Genomic DNA, 24265 nt, shown 5'->3' on the forward strand with positions numbered 1-24265 from the left:
TAATCACAAATGCTGCCATCTTCATGTGAAAACCAAATGGAAGCTGCTGTGATGCACCGTATGAACGTGCTGAAACGTGTTACAATACCTGAGTTAACATTAGGAGAAAAGGAAAGCTTCAAGCTTTTGACTGAAGTGGATGGGTTAGACTTGCCAAACCCCAATTTCTGACCAAAGTCCAGTGAATGGAATTAGTGAGTGCCGTGTTAGCAGGAACGATACCTGCGTTCATCTGCCCACAGCAGAGCAGTGCAGTTAATTACAGCAACCCAGCTAGTGGCATCAGTGACTAAAATCCCCACATTACCTTGATTGCTCTGTTATTATCTGCAATCAGCTGCTGCTTCTTATCTTCAAACTGTTGTACAACTTCCTGGAGCCGCTGTTCTGCAGCGAGCTGCTGCTGGCTGTTCTCTTCTGTCAGAGAGGAAATGGTTGTCTTAAGTTCAGCTATGATCTAAAAAGAAAACAGCATGCTAAATCTCTCTTCAGTAACAGGCATGTACTTTGCATGTTTTTATGCTTGGTAAGAGCGTGGTATTGGCATATTGCTGCACAAACCAAATATTCTCAATTAACATACTGCACACTGGCAAGCAGGAAGCATCATACAGAGAAAAGGAAGATAGTGAGGCTACAAATAACAAAAACTGCTGAACACAAAGTATTTGGAAGAGATTTCCACTATGACATTCCAAAATATTTACTCATGAGAACGAAGCACATCTGTGATCTTCAAAATATAGGAAGTTTGCAGTTTTCCACTGCCCTGAAATGAGTGTGGCAGGAAGATAACTGCGTTCGTTTCCTACAGTTATACCTTCCAGCTCCATAGAGCCCACGTTCACCTACTGGGATGAAATGCTGAACTTCATGGTGGCACTTCAGAGCTGCTGAAAGGAATGCACTCTGCTTGGCAATGCAGCAGGACCTGATGGAACACCCAGGACCTTGCAGTACTCTTCTTATATGATTCACTCCCAACTTGTTGAAGTGTACTTGTTTCACTATTTTTCTTTTTTAAATCACCGTGGAAAGTCATAACTACATCAGATCCTTCAGGCTTATTTACTGAATGTTATGCTGACAGAGAAGTCATCACTGCACCACATGGGAGAGCCACTGACTTTAATGCACATATCCAGACTCAAGGCTCAACTGCTGGAGATGAGAACAGCTCCAACACAGGCAGCCAGGGAGGGGATAATGGGGCACTCAGTATTTGCAATGCTCCTTGTTGTCACAGAGCACTGAAATATAGTAAGGCCACCGTTATTTTGGAAGAAAAAAGCTGTTGTAAAACAACTACTAAATGGATGGAACTGATGTAATAAGTAATATTCTACAAGTGATGGTATTAGAACCACCAGGGAAGAGGAAAAGGACTTAAAACTTTAATTTATTTCTCTATGCCTTACTGGCCCTGAAGATCCTACAGAGCAAAGCAGATCCTGAGTAAAACATACATGGATATTTCCTGGATTTATGTATATTTTGTTTTGCCGCTTAAAAAAAAAAGATAAAATAACCCATTAATATAACAGAAGTGAAACTTAAAGTTTTTACTGGGCTGAGACGCTGGGCTAACATAGGAATTCTGAAACACATGCTAGGGAATTTCAGCATGAATTGATGGAGAAAGATCTGCTTTGTGCAGTATTTTTCAGAGAAAAAAATCTGTTTACTTTGCATAAACTTCAGAGGAAATTTCTTGAAATATCTTCTCTCTGTGGGTGTTAAAAGTGAATGTTCCAAGAGGCCGCAGAGCATGAGATTAGACGGATGTTGTCAGCAACGTGACCACAAGAAAAGTTGCAATTGACCCATTATTAATACTGAGCAAGAAAAAGACTATGCTCAAGAAACACTAGGGATTTGATTCAAACCCACAAAAGTAAAGAAATTCAGACATTAGGGTAAAACGTCTTCATTGTGCCAAATAGCCCTGACATATGATGTATGTGTTGTGTCTGCCCCAGAAAGCACAGAGGAATGCCAGGTCTGGTTGCTGGGTCCATCTCTCCCCAATAAAGAGAACAGTGTGTGTTAGCTAAGCAATGCCTACCTTAAAAAAAACACGTCTCCAAGTTTTTCCATTTTGAGACTATTCTACAGGCCAATAAATTTCAGTCTGACAAAATTTATTATGACATTTAGACTAGATATTTATTGCTTTGCACTGTGCTACATAGGTGTTCTCACCATAACAATTAAAGCCATTTCTCTTGCCCCCTGTTTAAATATTGAGATATGTCTGAATTAGTCCATCTGTCTTTAACAAATGGATCAAGACCCACTTTTGTTCAGACAGTATGTCTGGCACAGAGAAGCTGACAATGGTATAAAAGTGACAAACAAAAGGTAAATTAGAGTTAGCAATGAAAAGGATCTCTTCCTTAAGGTCTGACATGCATGACGTTACTTTTTGGGTTTCACAAATTTTCTGCTATTCAGACCCATAATTTCAAGTCTTATTCTTTCTAAAGCTTTACCAAAGGTAGCTGAAAAGTAGAAATCAAGAGCTTTACAAATTTTGAAGTGTTTTGCAAACTTTAGAGTTTGCAATTTCTTCTCATTGTGTCACTGATCTCCTCTCTCTAGTTTGGAGGGTTCTGAACTCTTCTTTATAGTGCTTTTATTGATTTTAATAGAGGGGTAGACTATTATTGCTACTGCTGAAAACGCCTTTGAAAGCAACAGGAAGGCACTGTGCTGAGGTTGGGAGGAATGAGAAGAATGACACCTCCATGTAAATCCTCGTGGCAATTTTCTTATTATTAAAAGATTAACTTCTGGTTGCATCTCCATCATCTTTCACAGTTCAGTACTACCTATCAATCAAAGCTGAAAGCTGAAATATTTAGAAATCATCCTGTCTTAGCTTTTTAAAGCATGCATGCAAATTCAGCACACATTTTCACCTTTCATGTTCTAAAGACTACACTAAAGAATGAAAAAAGTCAATGTTAAAAACTTTGTTTGTTTTCAGGATACTACATTCTTTCAAATGTTATTCTGGGCAAAAATGCTGAATCAGATTCACTGAATCGTTTGAGTTGGAAGGCCATCTAGTCCAACTGCTCTGCCATGAGCAGGGACACCCACAGCTCTACCAGGTGCTCAGAGCCCATCCAGCCTGACCTGAGTGTCTCCAGGGATGGGCACCACCTCCTCTTTGGGCAGTTTGTGCCAGTGCCTCATCGCCCTCAGAACAAAAATTGGGTAGGAGCAATACTAACCAGCAGAACGCCCATCTGGAACTGCAGCCCTAACATGGGCCTTGTGGGCAAAGCCCACCTGGTGACAAAGACACAGCTCTGCTATCTGCAGGGCTCAGGGCTCCATGGGCTGTGCTGCTGGGGCTGCATTTCCCAGACAGAGGACTCAATCCTCTGGGGGTTCTCAAAAGATGGAAAAGAAGAAAACTCAAAAAATAACTAAAAAAAATCTTTTATAGTGAATTGTATGTCTCTGTCTTTTTCCTAAGGTTAAAATCTTAAAGACGACTCTGTATGTTTGATTTGGGAAACGGTTACAGCTTCTCCTGATCGTAAAGACCTACACTTAAGAGCAGAAGTAATTACACTTTTCATCAGGTCTCCAAATCAAATGAGCTCATGGGAAGCTCCTGTCTTCTCGTCACCTACCTGCGAGGACTTGGCCAGCTTCTGGCTGCACTCCTTCTCCATCTGCTTCAGTCGGCTGTTGGCCTGAAACACACACACAGACAGAGGCACCCGATGAGCTGGGGTGAGCAGCGTGCTGCTGGCAGCCCCCCCGGGCACCGAGCCGCCGTGCCCATCACCGAGCCGGGACCCACGCCAGCCCCACGCCCTTCTGCAGCAGCCAGCAAACCGCGAGGGCTCGCCTTTGATCTGAGGCCAACTATTCATCGCTTGAAAGAGGGGAGAAATTGTACCTCTGCTGCCAATTATTAGAAAAACATAAAGAGTTCTGAGGATTAAAAAAAAAAAAAAAAAAGGGGGGGGGGGGGAGAGAGAGAGAAGAGCGCGCGTTCATGTGGCAAGGGGAGGAAGGAACGCAGCCACCGGTCTATCGGGGTGATGCAACTGTAAAGGAAGGAAAAATGGAAGGAAAAAGCCCCAGCACAGGCTGTAGAGGGGTACAGCACCAACAGCAAGACTATGCGGGGCAGCCTGACATCATGGCTTCCTTTTGCTCAGTCCCCCTCTCCTGCTTTGTTCCAGGCTGTGATCAAACTGCATGTCAGCCCAAGTGGGCTCTCCTTGGCCACAGCTCCTTCCTGCTCCTGGCTTTTCTTTTTGTTGGATGGGGCCCTGGGCAGCCTGGTCTAGTATTAAATGGGGAGGTTGGTAGCCCTGCATGTGGCAGGGGGTTGGAGATTCGTGATCCTTGAGGTCCCTTCCAACCTGGGCCATTCTGTGATTCTGTGATTCACAGCTCAATGATAAAGAATAAAATCCACCAAAAACAAGGCACAGTGGTGTCCAATAAGGATATGCTTCCTTACTTCTGGGGGAAAACTGCTTATAAGGGTTTCCCTCAAATACTTTATTTTCCATAATAATTAGATAACAATAATTAAAACATATTTTCAGTTTAATTTCAGGACACAACTCTGATTCCCATTTCTCTTATAAGACCCCACTGCATCACACTGACACCAGCATCACATCACGGCCCTCCCATGAGCTCCTCAGCACTCTCATTTTCTTGGCTCTACAATCTGAGGAAAACATTTTCTGTGGGGATGGAACATTGTGAAGCAGAGTTCTGAAGCAAATTTAAGCTGATTAACTTTTCAAAAATCAATGCGACCTCGTGTTCCAACCTTTGATCTGTCCCCTCTGTTTCATGTGCCAGCCCCATGGGTTGGGGACCACAGCCACCAAAGGGCCTCAAAGCTTCTTTGTACCACATGGGTTGGTCCAGCTGTAAGGCTAAACTTGGGTTCTGCAAGCATGAGGCCCTCTGGTCAAGCAAATGGTGATACTGATTTTAGTGGACTTTAAATGTAGAGGCTTAAAATTGCAGACAGTGTTTTCAAAGCACTACAGGAGAGCATGACAAGGCTCAGATCCTCTGCATCATGCAGCTCTGTGGTGCAGCTTAGTGTAAGTCTATTACAGCCAGTTCAACATAATCTGTGAGTTTACACAATGCTGCAATTTAAGGCCATGAATCCCTTCAAATTCTGAGATTATGAAACATATGGAGGTCTCCATATTTCATGCATTAGTCAGTACTAATAAATAGTTAATCAAAATCAATTATTAAGTATTTCAAGAACACTTTTTTGTTGTTGTAAATAGAGATAGTGGCACTACATACTGCTTTAAAACAACATACATAAGAATTCTGGAGCATCAGACAAAGTAAGTTCCACCTTTTTCAGACGTGCCATGGAAAGCACTGCCTGGGCACAGTGAGGGCTGCATGATAAGGAGAGCAGTAACACAGGAGGAGCTGTGTCAGCTCCGTGCTGCACTTCTCCTTGTGCTCAGGCTCACCCACATTAACTCCTGCCACTGTACTCATATCCAGGTTCTGATGTGCAGTGTTGGTAAAGCGGAAAGTGACTGAAAGTGTCAGTTTAGGAAAAAAAAGTAAAAAAATAAATGTCTGCAATAGATTAAATTTCTGCTACTCCCAGAATGGCAGAGCTAGCAGCCAGCAAAGCACTGCACAGATCACATTGCAGCTGCTCTCTCAGCGTGCCTGGGGTAAAAATCTCCATCTCCCCCAGAAGCAGCTTGAAAACCTCCTGAAGAAATCTCAATAAAGAACTAAAACAAACCTATAACTTTCAGAAACAAAGCAAAACTCCTTTGTTCATAGTGCACAGAACAAGGACAACCTGAGACAGATATGACAGAAGGGATACAAAAGAGATGCTGAATTTCAGTGTTTTCTTCCTCTCTGAAGACAAAGTACATCCAACAAGTTCATCTAAACACAATTACAACATTTTATTTTGCAATGGCTTCAACAAATTCCAACCTGCAAAATACCAGTCAGTTGTCTCCAAGTCAACAACAAACACTTGCATTCCCTTGCATCCTTATTTGAGGGGTTTGACTTCCAGAGATACCAAAACTCCCCTGGAGATGGCAAATGTGCATTTAGACCAGCCCTAGCTGTCTAAAACTGCCCACCCAGCCCCTATGGCCACTGCTGATGCAGCTTTTCTCCCCAGATCCATAACACCTCACAGCTCCTGCACCATCACAAACTGCACAGATGGCACTGCAATGCTCAGCAGAAGGCAATTTCTCCTACTTGTATCCAATGGTCAGCTGAAAAGATCTAATTCATGGCCAAGCTCACAAACACTTTTCCATTGTGTTCTCTTACTGCAGAAATACAGAACATTTCCCTTTTCCAAACCTGCTGCTAAACCACATTTAACACACTTCCAGACTATCAGCTGTTGCTTTGCAGCCTGGGGAAGCATAAACCTGCACCCCTGGGCACATGAAGCACTGCCACACAAAAAAAGTGAAGGGCTTTTTACCTCCTTTTTCTGTCAGGAAAGACTTACAGCAAAGTAAATACACATAGCTGAGGATTTATATTACATTTATCTTGACAAATGAGAAGGTTAAAAATGGCACAATGTACACAAGAACCAGTTTCCTGGGCTTCTTTTCTCTCATGCTGCTCATCTCGTGCATTGCACAAAGCTCACGCTGCCTCTGTACTACTTGAAGGGCATTCCCTCACTTTCAGGTTACATGCTATTTCAGAAACATAATGAATAAGAATCCAACTGGAAGGTGAACACTTGGAGGGTCAGCCAGTATTCATTAAAGTCTAACTCTTTTTATAGCAATGGGCAGCACTGCAAATATAGTTAATGGTCTTAAACTAGTTTTCCGTGTGTGAGAGGTAGCTGTTGAAATTCATGCTTGGCAAAAAACTTGTCAGAAATATCAATTGTAATATCCATTTCTATAATAAAAAGGTTTAAATTGGATAAGCCATAGAGGAATCCCACCGATTCAAAAATTAACTTCTGTTAAGTTTCACACAGTTAATACACGTTTTAGCTAAAATTATCTGATTATGACAATTTTACATGCAGTTACTCTATATTACAGAGTGAGGACTTCTGCATTAAAAAGATTATGTCCTGGTTACAGTTAATTGGTTTTAAAAACCAACCATAATTCTATAAGAAGCCTTAAAGCATCCTATTGTGGTCGCTGAGCAAAACTGCACCGACTTCAACCAAGTATTTCACATAAGCATTAAAAACAGCATTAGAAATACAGATGTGATTGATATCTGAACTAATGGGTGCCGTTCTGACACCATCTGATTTTCATTTTTGCCTTTCATGAAACAGAGCCACATTACTAAGAATAAAGAAGCAAAATTTCTACCACGATATGACCGTACTCCAAACACAGACTGTGCCATGGCCTACACACACAGCTTCACGTGCAGTTTTTAGTGTGTAAGATGTATAGGAAGCTTTTAGATGCAGTTCCATTCAATAGAACCAGACCTTTATCTGAACACACTGCAGCCAAGCACCTGCTGAAGGCTGATGGGAAGGTGCAGGGATGCTGCTCCCATGGCACTGCAGGGCGTGCATGCATGAGGACAATGCATTTTGCTGACATCTAGGCTGTCTCGAGTGGTTATCAACAAGGTGGCTGCTTATATGTGGTCATTCATTTTAGAGTGGCACAAATCTGTGCAAATCTTTCAGCTCCAAAATGGCGATTTTTGGATGGAAAGTTAGAAATAGGATTTCTATCGTGCTACAAAATCGATAGGAACCCTCACTGCTGCAGCCCAAACACTGAGATCTGGCACAGTGCCATCCTGATCATCTGTATGTGAATCCATCACAGTCTTGCAATGGATTCTGCAGTGTTTCAATGTGACTTCAATTTCAGCCATACAAAACTACAATCTCACAAAGATAGCTTTTGCTAGATAATACACCCATAGTCGCTATCAGAGAAGCAGAGTTAAGGAATCTGTTTAGGGTACCAGCTATGGAATAAGCACTTCTCAAAATGCCTGCAACTAGCTAAATGATGGCCATACATAACCTGATCCTCCATAATTAGTAAGATAAAACTGTAAGGAAACTGGAGAAAAAAAAGAAAAATCAAAGGGTGGGGGAAGAAGAAGAAAGAAAATTTGCTCCAGGGAAGAAGCAACTGTTCTCTGATGTGCAGCAAAGAATTTAACATCAAAGAACAAATGTAAATGGGGCCCATTTACCTTAAAAACACACACACACAAAAAAAGCCCAACCAGCAACACACCATTCCAGATTCTGGAATATTTCTCTTTCAGTTTGACAGTATTATGCTGAAGCACTAAAAATCAAGATTGTGAATTTGACAGATGTCAAAAGAAAATGATCTGAATAATGACTAAATGTAGCAAGTGATGTTAGAACAGTGTACACTGCCTGCTTAAACTTCAGAGATCAGCAGATCACCTTTAAAATTCATCTGATTGTACATAAAGATTTCAAAGTCTGAAACTTGTATCTTCTTTATGTGCCTCCAGTAAATGACAGTGGATGGCCTCCTTTGTCCAAACCCTTTCTGTTTCTACCACTCTCTCCACCAGTCAGATAACAAATGGAAAGCTGAATCTCTGTGTAACAGTGAAAACAGAATACCAGTTGAAATATGTAATTTGAGTCCCCAAAAAGACTATTAAAAGTAGTTCAGTATTCAAAATGATGTTAACAGAATTAGTCAAGTACCAAATGACTTCAAGGGTTTTCAAAATGAATGATAGAAATCCCAATCTGTCCCACAAATCCTATTAATTTTCTATTTTACGTTCCACTTTTGTAGGTCTATAAATCTTTTTCTTCTTCTTTTTTTTTAAACATGCATCTTAAGGGAAAAAACCAACTGTGCTCTCATTCATGTGCTAAGAACTTTTCATTCCAAAAAAGTAAAAAAGAATGAATAGAAACGGATTTGACCCTCTACATGTATGGAGAATTGCCTTTCTGCAGCGTATTGCAATTCTGTGCTTAATGGGGCCCTACTAAAAAACTGCTTGGGCACTTTGTGCCTTGGGAAAACTCTTTTTTCCAGTCCTTTCATTTGAACCAATGGTGTACTTCTAATCATTCTGAAATTAAGTAATGAAATTAAATACATCCATTTAACTCTTCCAATAATTCTTCTATGAGACTCCCACTCACGGTGTGCGATGCTGAACTGATCCAATCCTCATACTAGAACATAACTATTACCTTCATCTAAGTGAACAGGTATTTGGATTTACTAATTAATATTTCCCAGCTCCAGTAACACCAACTTCTATTCAACGCTGCAGTGAGCCTGGCACCTTACCTAAAGGCTGCTCCATGATTTGGCCCGAGATACAAGCCTTGTATACAATGCAAGGTTTCACAACCAGGTTAATACTTCAGTCTTGCCGTGTGAAATCGTTCCATACCTTAAATACACTTTATAAGAAGATAGCAGTGATGCACGTGTCAGACATTTGCAGGACAGGTGGCAAATGCTATCTTGATCTGAAGAGGTACTGTGACATTTTGCAGAGGAGCCTGGAGGCAGATGGCCGCTGTGTTATGGCATTCAAACCAGATGAACCCAGCAAACCGAGTGAAGATGTTGAGAATGAAAAACTCCCTATCTACTGGTACACGAAGAATAGTTTTCCCTCAGCTCTGAACTTCTATACGTTCCTGAACTGTCGTTTTCAAATATTTTGTGTTTTTCTCCTGGTCTAACTAAATTTAAATGGTTATTTAAGTTATATCCAGAGCATTGATTATTTAGTACATTATATCCACTCAGGCCCAGATGGTTTTGGTACGCAAACTGCTGACAGCCAGTAAAATCATGATGGGATAGGCTGCTAAATATTCTTTGATGGTTCAAGTCAAAGCTAATGCTTCTTCCACAACTCGTGGGCAACAGCACCAAGATGATCCAGGAGTTGACTTGGTTTCAAGCTTTATAACACAAAATGTCACCAGATTTCAGAGATTTCTGAGGCTCATGCACTTTATTGTTTGGTATCAGCCAAGCCTGTTATCTGTACCTTTTACCAAGGAGAGACTAGAAGGCTCCTGAAAGGACCGCATAGAGTAAGAATGTGGCTTTCATTTTTTAGATTTACATTTGCTTTTTTGAAATAGAAATTTGTAGCAATAACAAGCAATTTATAAAAAGATTAGGGCTACAAAAAAAGATCCCAAGTATCGCTCTGGGAGAAAATCTGGTTAAATAAATTGAAGGAAAACTGGTAACAAAAGGACAGACTTGGTTATTACCAAGTTACGTCATCAGATGACAGCCCAAGAGAAGTCAAGCTTCTACTGCTGGAAAGACAAACATTCAAAGTAAGGCAAAATCCTCTAACAAATCTATGATGTGAAGGAATCACTGTTCCTTAGCAAGATTATGTGGGGTTATTTTTTGTAGTTTTAAATACAACAAGGCTTCCCAAGAAGAGCACTACAACTTCACGGAGCCAGAAAGCATTTCTGTAGCAATGACTAAGTGTACCCAAGTCCAGAAAAGTCCCAATTAAAAAGAGGATTGCTCAATCATAAAGGCAATTAAAAGCATAAATAAGACACTGTGAGGCACTTACGTGCCCAATGTTTAATTATTTATCTGCTCTTCGTCCTGCAGCTGTAGGTCAGAATTCACTCTTGTGAACTCAATACAGGAGAACTCCTGGGGATTTGTACCTTATTCATTTTCAACCACACACCCAAATTCATTTCAAATTCACACAAGAACTGCAACAGTTTCACCTAAATCAGATTTTCTACAAGTTAAACACCCCTCCTACACTCAGATGTGATTGTGAAACTACTTTGATCTCTGTTCCCAAATTTATTGCTCTGTGTAATCCATGACAAAATGTAATGTGATTTACTGTATCTCTATATGACAGCCCAGCAGCTGACAGAACTTAATAATTTAGCATAAGAAAAAAACCTTCTGGCACCAAAATATACAAATCATAATTGAGGCACTTTAGTATCGTGTTACAATGAAGCATATGCAGACTGATCACAAGAACTTCAAAACAATTAGAATTCTTTCTCACCCGTTTAATGAAGGTGGGTATTACTCTGTGACACGTTCTACAGCTGTAAGCAAGTCATTCTGGAACAGTTTTGTTTCTTTATGTTAAAGACTCTGAAGGACTCATAGCAGTGTTTTTATCCCTTCCCTAATTTCTAAATACTTCTTTCTCTACAAAAAGGAAAAACAAACAAAAAGGCCACTTGTAGTTTTGCTCTACTATAGACAGATGAAGGAAGAGCAAACAAACATAAACCATGTCTTCAAATTGTACAAAAATTTCAATATGCAATAGAAATATTTTATGTTATTTTGGTCCTAATAATGGAACCCTTCTTCCAAATAAAGCTATAATGAGTAGGTTTGATGTAGATGCTGACCTAAGCAGATACATTTCATGGGGTAACATTTGCTTTGGCTTGCGTTGACTGCCATGTCTAGGCACCCAGACCAGATGGCATTCGTTCAACAAATCCAAATAAGAGCGAATTGGCAAAGTAATTTAAAAAAGAAAAAAAAATAAAAGGCAACACAACAAAGTCTTACATTTCAATCAGCTACTATACTAGAGAGTAGGCAACTGTAAGTTAAACTGATAAATCTGAGGAATAACAGTTAAGTCACACAAAAAAGCCTAAGCAGGAACCTACAGAACTGCTGCAGAGATGTCCAGCTCCCATGAGGTCAGAGATACAAAGGGAACCATTTTGGGTAGTTAATGGAATGTACAGTTGACAAAGAACAACAGCATCTACAGAGATTGTATTAAACAATGCAAGCTAATGGAAAGCATGCAATGCTTATTTTTTATGAGCAGAAATAACCACTTAGGGGAAACTCAATACTTCTAATGGGACATCTCTTAGAAGACCTCTGTTATCTCTTTGAAGATGTTGTAGATGCCATATTATTTTCCTTCATCTTCTATTTATTTGCCAGGGCTGAACAGTCCAACACCTTTACGAGCACCAACAATAGCACCAACACAGATACTGTGAATTAAAGATATTCCTACATACACACTATAAATGCGTGCCCAATGTTACGTCCAGTTGGGTGGCATCTGAGGGCTGTGCTTGGCTGTTAGAGTCCAGCATCATGAAGCTTGATAAAAGAAGAGCTGAAATGGTCCCTAGGGCACATTACCAGTACCTCCATTGTAAACCATAGAACTTCTTCATGAAAAGAGCATCCAATTATAGGACACCATCTGTATTTTTTTTTTTTCCTCAAAAAAAGTCCCCGCCACAAAAACATGATAATGTAACTATAATATAGAATAGTTATTCCTAATTAAGGAAGTAATTCCTAATTAAGAGGGTATATTTATGCATATTCTTTTAAATATTTAACCTTCCAAATTTTCGCTTTCAAATCTCCCAGGCATTTTAGCTTCACACAGACTCAGGACCAGATGTAGGTGGATTATAACAGGTACAGACCAAAAAACATGGTGACTGTCAGATTTTATTTAAAGTAACAGAAATCTCAGAGCACAGGTAACTGCTACACCATTAAAACCTACCAGAGTGGTCTGCAAAGCCCTGGCCAGGCTGCACGCTGTCCTGGGGTCCTATCTCTGTGAAATTCACAAAAGTGAAATTCATAAGAATTGCAGCCAAGTAACTCAAGTGCTGGACTTTCCTTTTTTTTTAGTCAATGCACAAAAATGTAAATTACTTCTCCACAGAAAAGCAGCACTGAAAAAGAATTAGATGTTCCTGGAACCCGCATAAAGATTTAACAGGATGAGTCAAAAAAAGTCTCTATTTAACTATTGAAAAAAAGTCAGTAAAAAGCTAAATGTTGAAAATTATCTAGAGGAAAAAAAAAAAAAGTCTTTTCTCCCGCTCCAGTTTAGTCATGTACACTGCTCAGAGAGCTTTTTTATGAGATACTTTCAGCGTTCCAAGGTTGCTTCCTTTGAGCATTGTTAGCATGTCTACTGATCTGCTAGGGTCATGCTTTCTGAATGCTCATTTGCTTTGCCAAGAAAATACCACAGACGAATGTTACAAACAGTTGTGTTAGCCAAGCTTCACATCTGCACACACTTAGAAATGCAGTTTGTCTCTTTCTTTCAGTAATTTCTGGCAAACCTGACAATGCTCATAGGCTTTGTAGGGTCTGTTCCACCTGGCTGATCAGTGCTGCAAGTGCTGCTGATGCAACCTCTAGCACACCTGACTCCCTGCTGCTGAAATGAGTCATTACTGGAGCCTCAGTGCAGTAGTTTGTCTGTTTAATACATTTATTTCTTAAATAATTTGTTTCATTTCATCGTAATGAGGTATGACTTCAAATAGAAAAAAAATCACCACCGTATCTGAAAACGCTATAATCAACTTGATATAATGAAATTCAAGCAAATTAAATCTATATGTTAACAGCTTTAAAAGCAAATGAAAATCACTGATTGAATGCAAGTGTTCCTCTAAAGCGGTATTTAAGATTCCTTAGCTAATATACAAGAAATAATTTGAAGAAACTGTCAAGTAATTTTTATGTTAGAGACAGATAACTGATATTACAGAAGCGCAGAAGTCCTAAGAATGTGATAAGTAGCTTCAGATTCTCCATGCTATCATCTTCAATTTGTCTGACTAATGTCCAGCACAGCTTATCGGCCCTTAAGGACATTACTGCTTATTGTCCACATCTGATAAAGAGGTTCTGTGTTATAACACAATAGACATGTTACATCTTACAGGTGAGCAATACAGGGACTACGGCTGGCACCCAACCTAGCCAGGCTGAAAGCAAAGTGCCATGCTGCCCTACAGCAGCACAGCCCTATTGCCTTCTCACACACATACAGGCTGGTGGCAAGAGCCCTGCTTACAGAATGAGGACAGATCAATGGAAGGAGTTCCTGCGCTGTTCTCCCCTTCTGGAGGAAACACCACCACAGCCCTTTGAGGGAAGGAGACATAGGAATGATGAAAAATGCCCATCAGACCTGTGAATATCCATATCCTTAGCTGTACTGCTTACACCACCAGGAAGGATGCAGATGCAAAAGGAACGTGGGAGACTTCATGTGGTCAGACCCAATCGGGGAAAAGCACGAATGCATCCAGTTTGATAGAACAGCATGAAACTGTGCACATGGAAGCATACCATACTACATTCAACCAATAACAAATAACATAAGGGCTTCTCCAACACTTGAGTCCTGGGCAGATGCTCCCCAGGAACGTAAATGTTGGGGTGGGAGTGTCTGTGCCCCTTCCCCAGAGGCTGGACCTGAGCCCTTTCAACCTGTGAGCAAGGGCACGTGCAGCCCAGCAGCACAGCTTCTATGCTGATTCCCATTGAGGCAGAGCCCTCACCACCTTCTCCAGAGGACAAAGAGCTCACGAGATGGTGATCAGCATGGAGAAACTTCAGAAGTGCCACTTTTTGTCCAAACCAGGTTCAACACCATTTATAATGTCCATTTTTTTGGTCAGCTGTGGCTCACTTTTGTGCAAGGAGGTGTTTAAGTGAAAATGCTGCCTGCCACAGAGGGGGTCCCTGGAAAGTTATGGCCTCTTCCCTTTATAATTGCTTCCACAACAATGGATACATTTATTTTTCCTATAGCATGGGTTACGCAGCATCAGTTGGAAATTTGATAAATATTTTTTCCCACTCATCGTTCCCTACTGATGCAGAGATAGAATAACTGTCAAAAGATACTTGGTTTTGGAATCACAGGTTCAATACTACTTTTATTGGGTAACTTTCCAGCATCGTATGCCATAATCACCAACAGAATTAACCAAAATTCTACAGTAAGAAATATCTCATCTTTTCTGCTGCTTAAAATCTCAACTTCAAAGTCCCATTAAAGAACACTGCTTACATCAATATGGAAGAGCTATCTACAAATACCAACAGATATTTAAATGCCCAGCGTGCTTGCGATAAAAATTGGTTCCTCAAATTCTTCTCCCCACTGCCCTCCCTCCCATCCCTACTGCAGCAGGGCTATGGGGAGGGCAATACCATAGGATTCCTATGTCTCCTTGTACTCTTTTTTTTCCACTCAAGTTTTAGCCAGTTTTTCTTTTTTTTTTTAAACAATTCTTCACAATTTCATGAAGCAATACACAAATCAGTATTACTCACAGAACAGTTCCAGAAGGAATGAGCTCCTTCACACGGGAATGAACTGACCTTCAGAAATCTGGACATCCATATGACTATTTCAAAGCCTAAACAGTGAAATGCAGCTTCCTCTTGGATTTTTAAACAATCTTTAAAGACTTGGCAAAAAGAATTAAGTTTGGAGGACAAAACTTTTTCCCATGTTGTCCTACATTTCAGGGGAACGAGACTTGCTTGTTTTAAAGACGAGTTTCAAGATTCATGCTGCAATTAAGGTGCTTTATTCTTTTTTCTCCCTCAGATAAAATCCCTATCTAAAATTCTAAGGGTTTTAATAGGCTCAAGATTTGAAAATAAGTTAGCAGAAATTGTTACTTTTGACCTTTAAATGTTGTGCACCCTTTTAGCTACTCTGACTTTTGGACTTTGTGGCCAATTTCTACAGCTCTGCATTTGGAAGACTGAAGTGAAGAACATTAGAGGGAGATATGAAGGCAATGCAAGGTATTTCTTCATGTCTATGAAAGACTTTCTAACAGATTTCTCCCCCCCTCCTTATTCTTTACTCAACGTGTGCTCTTCTGATTAGAGGTAAAAAAAAAAAAAAAAAAAGAGAGAGAGAGAAGTAGGTTAAATTAATAGCAGTTAATAAAGCTTAAAATTAGCAATTTTATTTGGAAAAATAGGAAAAAAATCCAACAAATTCAAAAAATATATATTTCTGACAGAAATGACAATTCAAGACTATTAAAGATATTTCCCTATGAAGGATTATTTGTAACTTTAATTTGAGGATGTAAAGAAGTTAACTTTTCTTTTGCAATACTACACATGTAAAAAAAGATCAAAGAAAGAAAAGAATTGAGATTCAAATTCCATTTTTAAGCAAAAATGACAATGTCTTCCTGAGTTAAAATTAATCCTTTAATGATGAATTTCAAAGGTTTAAATACTTTGTGTGACCTTGGCTTTAAATAATTATGCCAAGCGGAGCTTTCCTTACATTCAGAAAAGATTCTGAATTGTTGATCACAGCCATTTTAATGGCTTCAGGCTGGCTGATTTCCAACATAATCCTCCCAGTGCTGTTTAAAATTACAGACCAAGAACCTGACGCAGGTAAATGAAATGTCACTTTCACAAAGGCCATTCAGACAGCATATGCAGATTGTTAATTTGTGCTGCTGTACATCAGTGGGCAAAAAAATCTATCACTCATTACACTAGCAAATATAAAAGATACTTCAACAATTATCTGCTTACACATACCCCCCTGGTCTACCACCTATATTAGGTAGGCTTTTTTAGTTCTGTCTTTGAAATAAAACGAACGTGTTTTAGTTCATGTCATCCTTCCTGTAGTAAAACACTTCAGTTCAGAAGCTGGGGGTTTGCCAGGAAGCCATCAATGCCCTGCTATGCAGCGACCCCTTTGAACAGAACAAGGATGGAAGCCTTGATGAACCTGAAACATTAATTTTTATTTTCAAACCTTTCACACAGCACTTGCTCATCTGATGCACACAAACAGAAGTAGACCAAACACTGTTAGCAACTAGACCTTATCTCCTTGCAATTTTAGCCTGAACTTCCCTTATTTTCATAAAATGGCTCAAGTTGGAAGGGACCTTAGAGCCCACCCAATTCCAGTCCCCTGACATGGGCCAGTTGCCACCCACTTGAGGATGCTGGCCAGAGCCCCATCCATCCTAGCCTTGAGCACCTTCAGGGATGAAGCATTTGGAGGGAGAAAAAGCGTGGTTAGACAGAGCTGCCCTTTCTGCTCTCTAATCCAATGAAGTTAAAGCAACCAGCCTAGTCCTCAGCTGGGTTTCCCTTTGCAATCATCTGGACTTTAAAGGTCGTGGCCACCCTGCTCACAGAGCAGCCAGAAGGTGAGTAACAGCCACAGGGTGACTGCTGCCATCGTATCTTCAGACAGAATACTTTCAGTACAGAATCACAAAACTTCCCATACTCACACAGTATTGTGGCATCCAATGCAGTTGTACAACACACTGCCTTGTTCTTTTTCAACTCAAGTGACCCGTACACGTTTTTACACTAGTACACCTGTGTTATCTGACTTCTGAGGCAATCGCTCCCCACTTGCTGTGCCACAAGAAGCAGCCCTAGATGATTTCCTTACCTTGTCCAAGGCTTTCTCTGTCTCTGCAGCATGCACCTTCTTCAGGTCCAGCAGCATCCTTTCGGTCTCTGCTTTCAGCTGACTGACCGCCGCCTTGTGATCTCGCGCTGCCCTCTGCCTTTCTTCCTCCCTCTGAAGGCTCAGCTCCATCAGCTGCTGCTTCTGCTGAGCTTTCACCTGAAGGAGCTCTTCCCTCAGCTTGTGGATTTGGTTTTCCAGATCACAGATAACCTGAAATAGGAAACAGTTCTTTCAGAGAATCGTTGTACCCCAAGATCATAACAAAATGTTTGAGTGCCTTTTACTTAAGGGGAGAAGAGCTACATTGATGAAGACAGCAGCTACAATTTCTATAGGATGGTATGCTCTAAAGTGATAAATGTAGCATTCAGTTTTTTAATAGCCATTCCCATGGGAGTCCTGCCTGGAACAGTAACAATTACTCTTGTTGAGGGATTATGCCCCACCCTGACTTTGTTTTAAAAAGTCTTCTTCAAACTTGCATCTCTGTCAGAGAAACTTTGTGATTTTACATCACTCAGAAGATTCCTAAGAAATTTGCTTAAATATTTAGGATAACATGCCAAAGCTCACTCAGAATACAAGGAAAAATCATTCATAAATCACATGATAAACCAGGATAAATGAGTGAACTCCTGAGTCATTTGCTCCATTCCATACTCAATAATTCCTATATAAAGACACTGGAAAATTAAATAGCACAATGCAGCATTTTCTACTGCCACATGGAGAAAGCAATGGCACCAAGCTTCCAGATTCAAAACTGGGGAGCCACAAGAGTGAGCTGAATGTTATAGGTAAAGTAAGAGTAATTAACATGCAAAAGAGCATTAATGTTGGACCTAATAGATGGCAAAAGCAGATTTGGTTCTATTAAGAAAGAAGAAAGAATCTGAAGACGGGGTGATGGCAGCGAAACTAATATGATTACGGGAGTCCTTTTGGAGCAACTTCACTGCTGGTAAGATGATGTTAAGAGACATCTAATCTCCCCAAAGTGACTGGGAAAAGCTTACATTGGGGATCACAGACACAGTTCTTGTCAATTACCTTAAAATAAGTCTGGTTCTCACAGACAGATTTCTTTCCCATAAACAAAGTCGCTGGCAGAAGCAGCTTACACCCGAACAACTTGCGACAGAAAACAACTTTCTGTGACATGGATATCTTAAAACTGCTCAAGGAAATGAATCCCAAACTTTCCATCACCGAGATTCTGCTATTCCACGTGTCAGGTTTAATAAAGTATTATTAGACTTAAATGTGGGCAAATTAGTATTAGCAGAAAAAAACGCACAACACAAGATGACATAATTTTCAGTGAAAAATCCATGAAATATAAAACTTCAGAAAAACTGTAAGGTTTTTTTTTGCTGCTGTTTGGGATTTTGTTGTTATTTTGGTTTGTTTTTCTTTAGTAATTCTGGGGGGAAAAAAACACAAAAGATTCAATTATAAAATATCACTTCTCATAGGTGAGATTGGGATGTACGATGCTTGTTTAGACCATTTGTAAAACTGAATCCCACTTCTCAATATCGTTAATTAAATTCTTCTTCTGGATGCTCAAATCTATGTTTGTGAACAACGCAAACCAAACTGTTGCATGGCCCAGACAATACAAGCATTCTGTACAACAACTTCATCAACATAAAGGAAAACAAATAGAAAGAAACCACTAGGTCACAGAATACCCCATGTGGAACAGAAATACAAGTATTTAAAGTCAACTGTATGACAGGTAGAGGTTTCACATGAATTTTTATGGCACACTTGTATGTATGTACACGCATACATACAGTCCTATAGCTGAAGAAACTGCTAGCTGAAATGGTGATTTCTATTCCTGTTTCAAAGGGATAACTTAGAATTCTAACTAAGAATATCTGTGCTGAAATAGTGTCATAAAAAAGGTGAGTCAAAAGCCCACAGCAATTTGCCTGTAGGGAAAAAGTAGACTTGAAAGAAAAAAAGAAGGTTGCTCACTCACTTTGGCCTATTTAAAATGTCAATAAATGTACTGCGTGTTATTTGGAAGGAAAACATGTGCTCTTAATTTTAAAAAGTAAATTGCATAAGAAAATATAAAGCTGGCAAAAAGTTCAAATTAAAATCTGTTGCTAAAGTTTGAAACTCAGTTCAGTTACATGCCACAGAGACGAGAAATAAACTGAATGAGTACACTCCAATTAAAAGAAGATATATTATGGAATCATAAAATGGTTTGAGTTGGAAGGGATCCTTAAAGGCCTTAAGGTCCAAATCCCCTGATGTGATCAGGGACACCTACAGCTCCATCAGGTGCCCAGAGCCCCATTCAGCCTGAGCTGAGTGTCTCCAGGGACGGAGCACCCATCATAAATCTGGGCAACCTGTGCCAGTGTCTCATCATCCTTACTGTAGAACAGCTTCTGCCACCCATCAGTACCCCCATGATGCCCTTTCTGGCAGGGCTGTGCTTCTCCCTCCTTTACATACCCCAGCTTGTACTGGTAGGGGATTCCTTTTATTTTTTTAAGAGCTTCTATTTCAGCCCAGTGAAGCATTTACTTGGATCGGTTTCTAAGGAAGAAACTGCAGCACGGCTGAATCTTTCACACTCAGTGATGGAACACATAGACTTCACTGTCTCCCTCTCACCGGATGACACAGCAAACCACATCTAGCCCACCACCACACATAACTTTGAAATGCCCTCAGTGGTGTTTGAACTCACGAAACCACGGAAATGTGGAGTTAAGATAAAACTCAGCCTTATTCCCAGTGGCTCAGATCTAAAGTGATGGAGGAGTTGCTTCAGCACCTTCCCCCCATCAGACAAAGCTATAGGAACTGTTATTGCTCCTCACTGCTGAGTGTACTCAGGCAGCTGAAATAGTGCATCCCTCTTAAAGACTCCTGCACTTTTCAAGTGGATCACAATAACTCTTCAGGCTGAGTTTCAAATGTGTTCAGTGGGCTCGCTTGGCTTCAGCTGGAGATGACTGCATAGGTCTCTATTTTGCTGTCTTTAATTTTGCTTGGATGCAACTTAAAAGAAGAAAATAAACCTCGGAACAATTCCACGGACTCAGCTCATGATCAGCACGATCCTTTTTAGGATTATAACCTAAAATAGTCCACAAGTAACAGCCCTACTTTAATAGCTAAAATGCACTTTCTGCTTCTGTGAGCCAACACTTGCTCAGCATTTTCTCACCTGGAAGAACACTAAAATTGGTGCACTCCTTGGGCAGCACGCTGTATGAAACCATCAGCTGCACCCACTGAAAGGGAGATTTGTTTCTTTGTGTCTTGTTGTGCTGGCTCGATGTGACAGAGATGGATGAGGTATACATAACATTTGTTATTGGATAGTGGATTATTTTTGAAAGGAGATCAGTCCAGTAAGGGAAAGGAAGTCTGCAGTAAAAACAAACTTTGATGATGAAGAAGAATTAAAAGGAAAATAAGGAACAAAGCAGAAGAGAGTTATTCAGTGGTGACAATGACTCCCTTTTTGAGCGTAGCATTCCAGAAGAGGTGGGAGAAGAATCCCCTTCGAGTCAGCAGAGCAACTGGTGACACATTCAGTGTAAAATGACTTAGAACAGATTATCTGTTGGAAATGGGGAATCTGAAGTACTTTAACTTTCTTCTTAATAAACAAAGCTTCGTAAAGTGCTGAGAAAAAGAACAAGTTTCTCTACCATCACAAAAAAGCAGTGTATCTAACATAAAAGACTACTAAAAAGTAAACAAATAATATTCGTTTACAGCTCTAAGCTAAGAAAAAAATGCAGCCATAAGAACTTCAAAGATGTGTAATGTTGGTTTGTGTTCAAAACAAAAAATTGGTTTAAATTAATGAGTCTTGCTATTGCAGTCTCAGCAAGAATCAGATTTACACTTGATCTCTGTTTTTTGGGAACCATCCGTACAATTTTTACCGTTAGGAGATAAAGGAATTGGGCAACAAAGAGCAGTTTCTTAGGGCCAGGCACAAAGCCATTGGCTCTCTGCTCCTTTTGTCCACACTGCATCCTGAGTCACCCACTGGGCCACCACATCTGCCCTCCTCCCAGCCAGGAGAAGTTAGCCAGCTTGCAGATAAGCTTGTGGCTCCTTTCTGACATGCCAGTGACTCAACAGGTGCACAACAATTCTGAAAACAGCAATTCTTTTTGTTTAAGCTACAATCCAGACCTGAAGAAACGTGAAGTCCAAATCTATACCCTACAACTATTTTCGATCATTCACAAGCCATTAAAATGCCATATCTCAAGTTTTTAATGTAATTTTCTAAATAAAACACCTCTGAGCATCAACACTAGCAAGCATCATATTCACAAGTGAAAAATAAATTAAATTAGGGAAGTGATAAGAGGGACAAAGGGAAAGGCAAGGAAGTAGAACCAAAACGGCAGATTCAAAGTAATACACAAGTGATTAACATAATAATGCATGGCTAATTGTGGTTAGATTTCTGCCATTATTACTTTATAAGTGAAGAATGATTTAATGCATTCTTGCTGTATTTCTTGGTCAGGAAGTAAGGTTGAATGCAGTGTGAGAAAGGCAGTGGTTTGCACAGAAAACTACTTCCCCAAATATCATGGACATTATCACATGGGTAATGATGTGGGAAAGTCCAAATTAGTAGGGATAAGTAATAAACAGCTATTTAGCTTTCACAGCACAATCTATTACACTGTCAAGTTTAAATGCCTTTGGGTAAGAACACACAGACCCATAAAAGTGGTAATTAAGGGAAAAGATAAATAAAATGGTGTAAAATGAAGTGAGAATGACCAGCAGTTCAACAACCAACAGGTAGGCTTCACGCCCTCAGATGCTGATATCATTTTCCAAAAAGCAAGTTGTTCTTGAGGAAAAAAAATCACTGAAATACATTGATTCTATTGCACCTAATCCTGATCGCAAGCCTCCTTCTTGCTGGGAACACTAAAACACCAGCAAAAGTAGAACTTCAATACAAAAGAGCTGCACAAAATGCTACATAAGCGAACATTAAAATGCATAGCCAAGTTTCCTCATCCTTGGGGGGAAGAAAATCTGTCCAGAACATTGCTGCTGTTGCACAATTAGTTAAATAGAAGACATCTTTGTATATGAATGCATTTCAGTAAGGGAATGAAGTGATGAATACATTCATAAATCAGATGCTCACAGATTATAGATCAGACTGCATTATAGCAATTTTAGGTATTTCTTGTAGGAAAAATGTTATGCAAATCATAGTTGTACCCACTAAGCTGCCCAGCATACAAAGAGTAGCAGCTCTGTAAAATGAACCAGATGCATGTTCGGTGTCAAAAAAAACCCTCATGCAGAAGCAGTGCAGATGGCAACCATAACACTAACAGTAAAACGTTTGCTATTCAGCTGTGTAAAATCTCAGTCCTTGTATTACAGGGCTTATGCAAAGGTACAGCAATTCCATCTCAACACAATCCCAGCTTTTCTCACCTTTGCATATGTACCTCTGACATCTCTTCTGAAAACATCCACTAGGACTTGCCAAGTGAAGTGTTGAGCTGCAGCCTTGCATATTTATTCTATTAATTTTAACAGCATTAAGGTGCTTTTAAACATCAAGACTCCTTTGTAAGATTCTTTACTTGCACTGTTTCAATATTGTGTATGCTCTGAACAATGTGCAGTATTTGTGAATGTGATCAAAGTACATTCCTACCAAACTTACTTGTTTTGTACCCTGCTCAGTAGCATTTTAGGGCTGGGGGCAGGTTTAGCATTCTCATACCCATACAGTGCTGCTGGAGGCAAAACATCACTCTTTTCAAACTGTGGCTAACTTATTTTTCCCCCAACATCTGAGCTTGTCAGCCCTAAGAAAAGTCCAGCATCTCTTTGGACTACATTTTATTTCTTCGTACGGTACTTGCTCTATCTTGTTTCCTCTTGTTCTACAGATTAAGCCAACAAGTGTTGACTCATGAAGAACAATAAAGAGAAGTTACTTTCTGCTCAGCTCTGTTTTCAATAAAAATTAATGAAAAAGAATCTATGCATGTCATTCCTATAAAGAAACGTGCTTAGACAACATTTCCATATGTAATTTAAACTCCAAACTCTTCACCGACTTTGCCATATATTTTGGGAGATTGAAAAGAAATATGAAGGCACTGGCATCCCAATGACAGTAGGAACAGTTGCACTGAACACATTGGCAACGTTCCTATTTCCACATCTACGACTGCATGTGAGAAAGGAGTAGCACATTTCCATGATCTGCTGTGATGTGGTATCAAGCAAAAATATAAATTTCAATCTTTATTTCCCAACGAAGTGCATGAAATAGATCAGGACTTTTAAAGATGCCAGTTAGCTGCCTAAATCCCAGTAAATGTCAATGGGATTTAAGCTACAAACTATTGGGCTTAAAAAAAATAATAATAATAAAAGAGGGAGGAGAGAGGCGAGGAAGGAGAGAAAGAGTGAAAGAAAATCAGACATCCATTTCACAGCTCCACAAAGAGCTTAAAATTAACGGAGCTTATTTTGATTTCTTCATTTACATAAGTACATTTGATTCAAATTTAGTTAACAGCATCTAGAAGGCAGAACTTCATGTAGGTTGGTTATTGCCAGCACTTTCCTATTAAGATGACTTTCAGCCAAGTGGAAGAACCTCAGGCCTACGTGGGGAAGAGATGAGAGTGGAGCTAAACAATACGGTGCACTGGTGAGGGAGCAGGTTAGACAACGAGTTGAAACTGAGATAAATGCTAATTTTTCTATTTAACAGTTGAAGATCTGGAAAACACTTGGTCATCTTGCCTGGAAGACTGCTTTCAGATGAGTTTTTTATGAACTGATTTAATGTATGTGCTTTGGAACAGATTTGTGAGTCAAAAAACAACAACAGAGGCAAAGATTTTTGCAGTGGACTGGGAAGAACTACCCATCACTGTGATGGGAGAAGCTGGACACAGAAATACTC

At 39.9% G+C, this 24265-nt stretch overlaps 1 protein-coding gene across 3 annotated transcripts in view; it reads right to left on the bottom strand.

The window, feature by feature from the left end:
- Positions 1–24265, bottom strand: part of CEP112 (centrosomal protein 112) — a 139759-nt gene that overhangs the window by 35754 nt on the left and 79740 nt on the right. For 2 of the 3 annotated variants that reach the window (XM_031598830.2, XM_090122078.1), the window contains 3 exons: positions 17281–17511; positions 3648–3710; positions 308–457 (listed from right to left, as the gene is read on the bottom strand). In XM_031598830.2, coding sequence (XP_031454690.1) covers positions 308–457; positions 3648–3710; positions 17281–17511 — 444 coding nt within the window. The remainder of the gene's footprint in view (positions 1–307; positions 458–3647; positions 3711–17280; positions 17512–24265) is intronic. The other variant, XR_016459126.1, reaches the window with a different exon arrangement.

Source organism: Phasianus colchicus, chromosome 20 (genome assembly GCF_987193195.1).
Source record: "Phasianus colchicus chromosome 20, bPhaCol1.hap1.1, whole genome shotgun sequence".
In the NCBI taxonomy this organism is placed as follows: Eukaryota; Metazoa; Chordata; class Aves; order Galliformes; family Phasianidae; genus Phasianus; species Phasianus colchicus.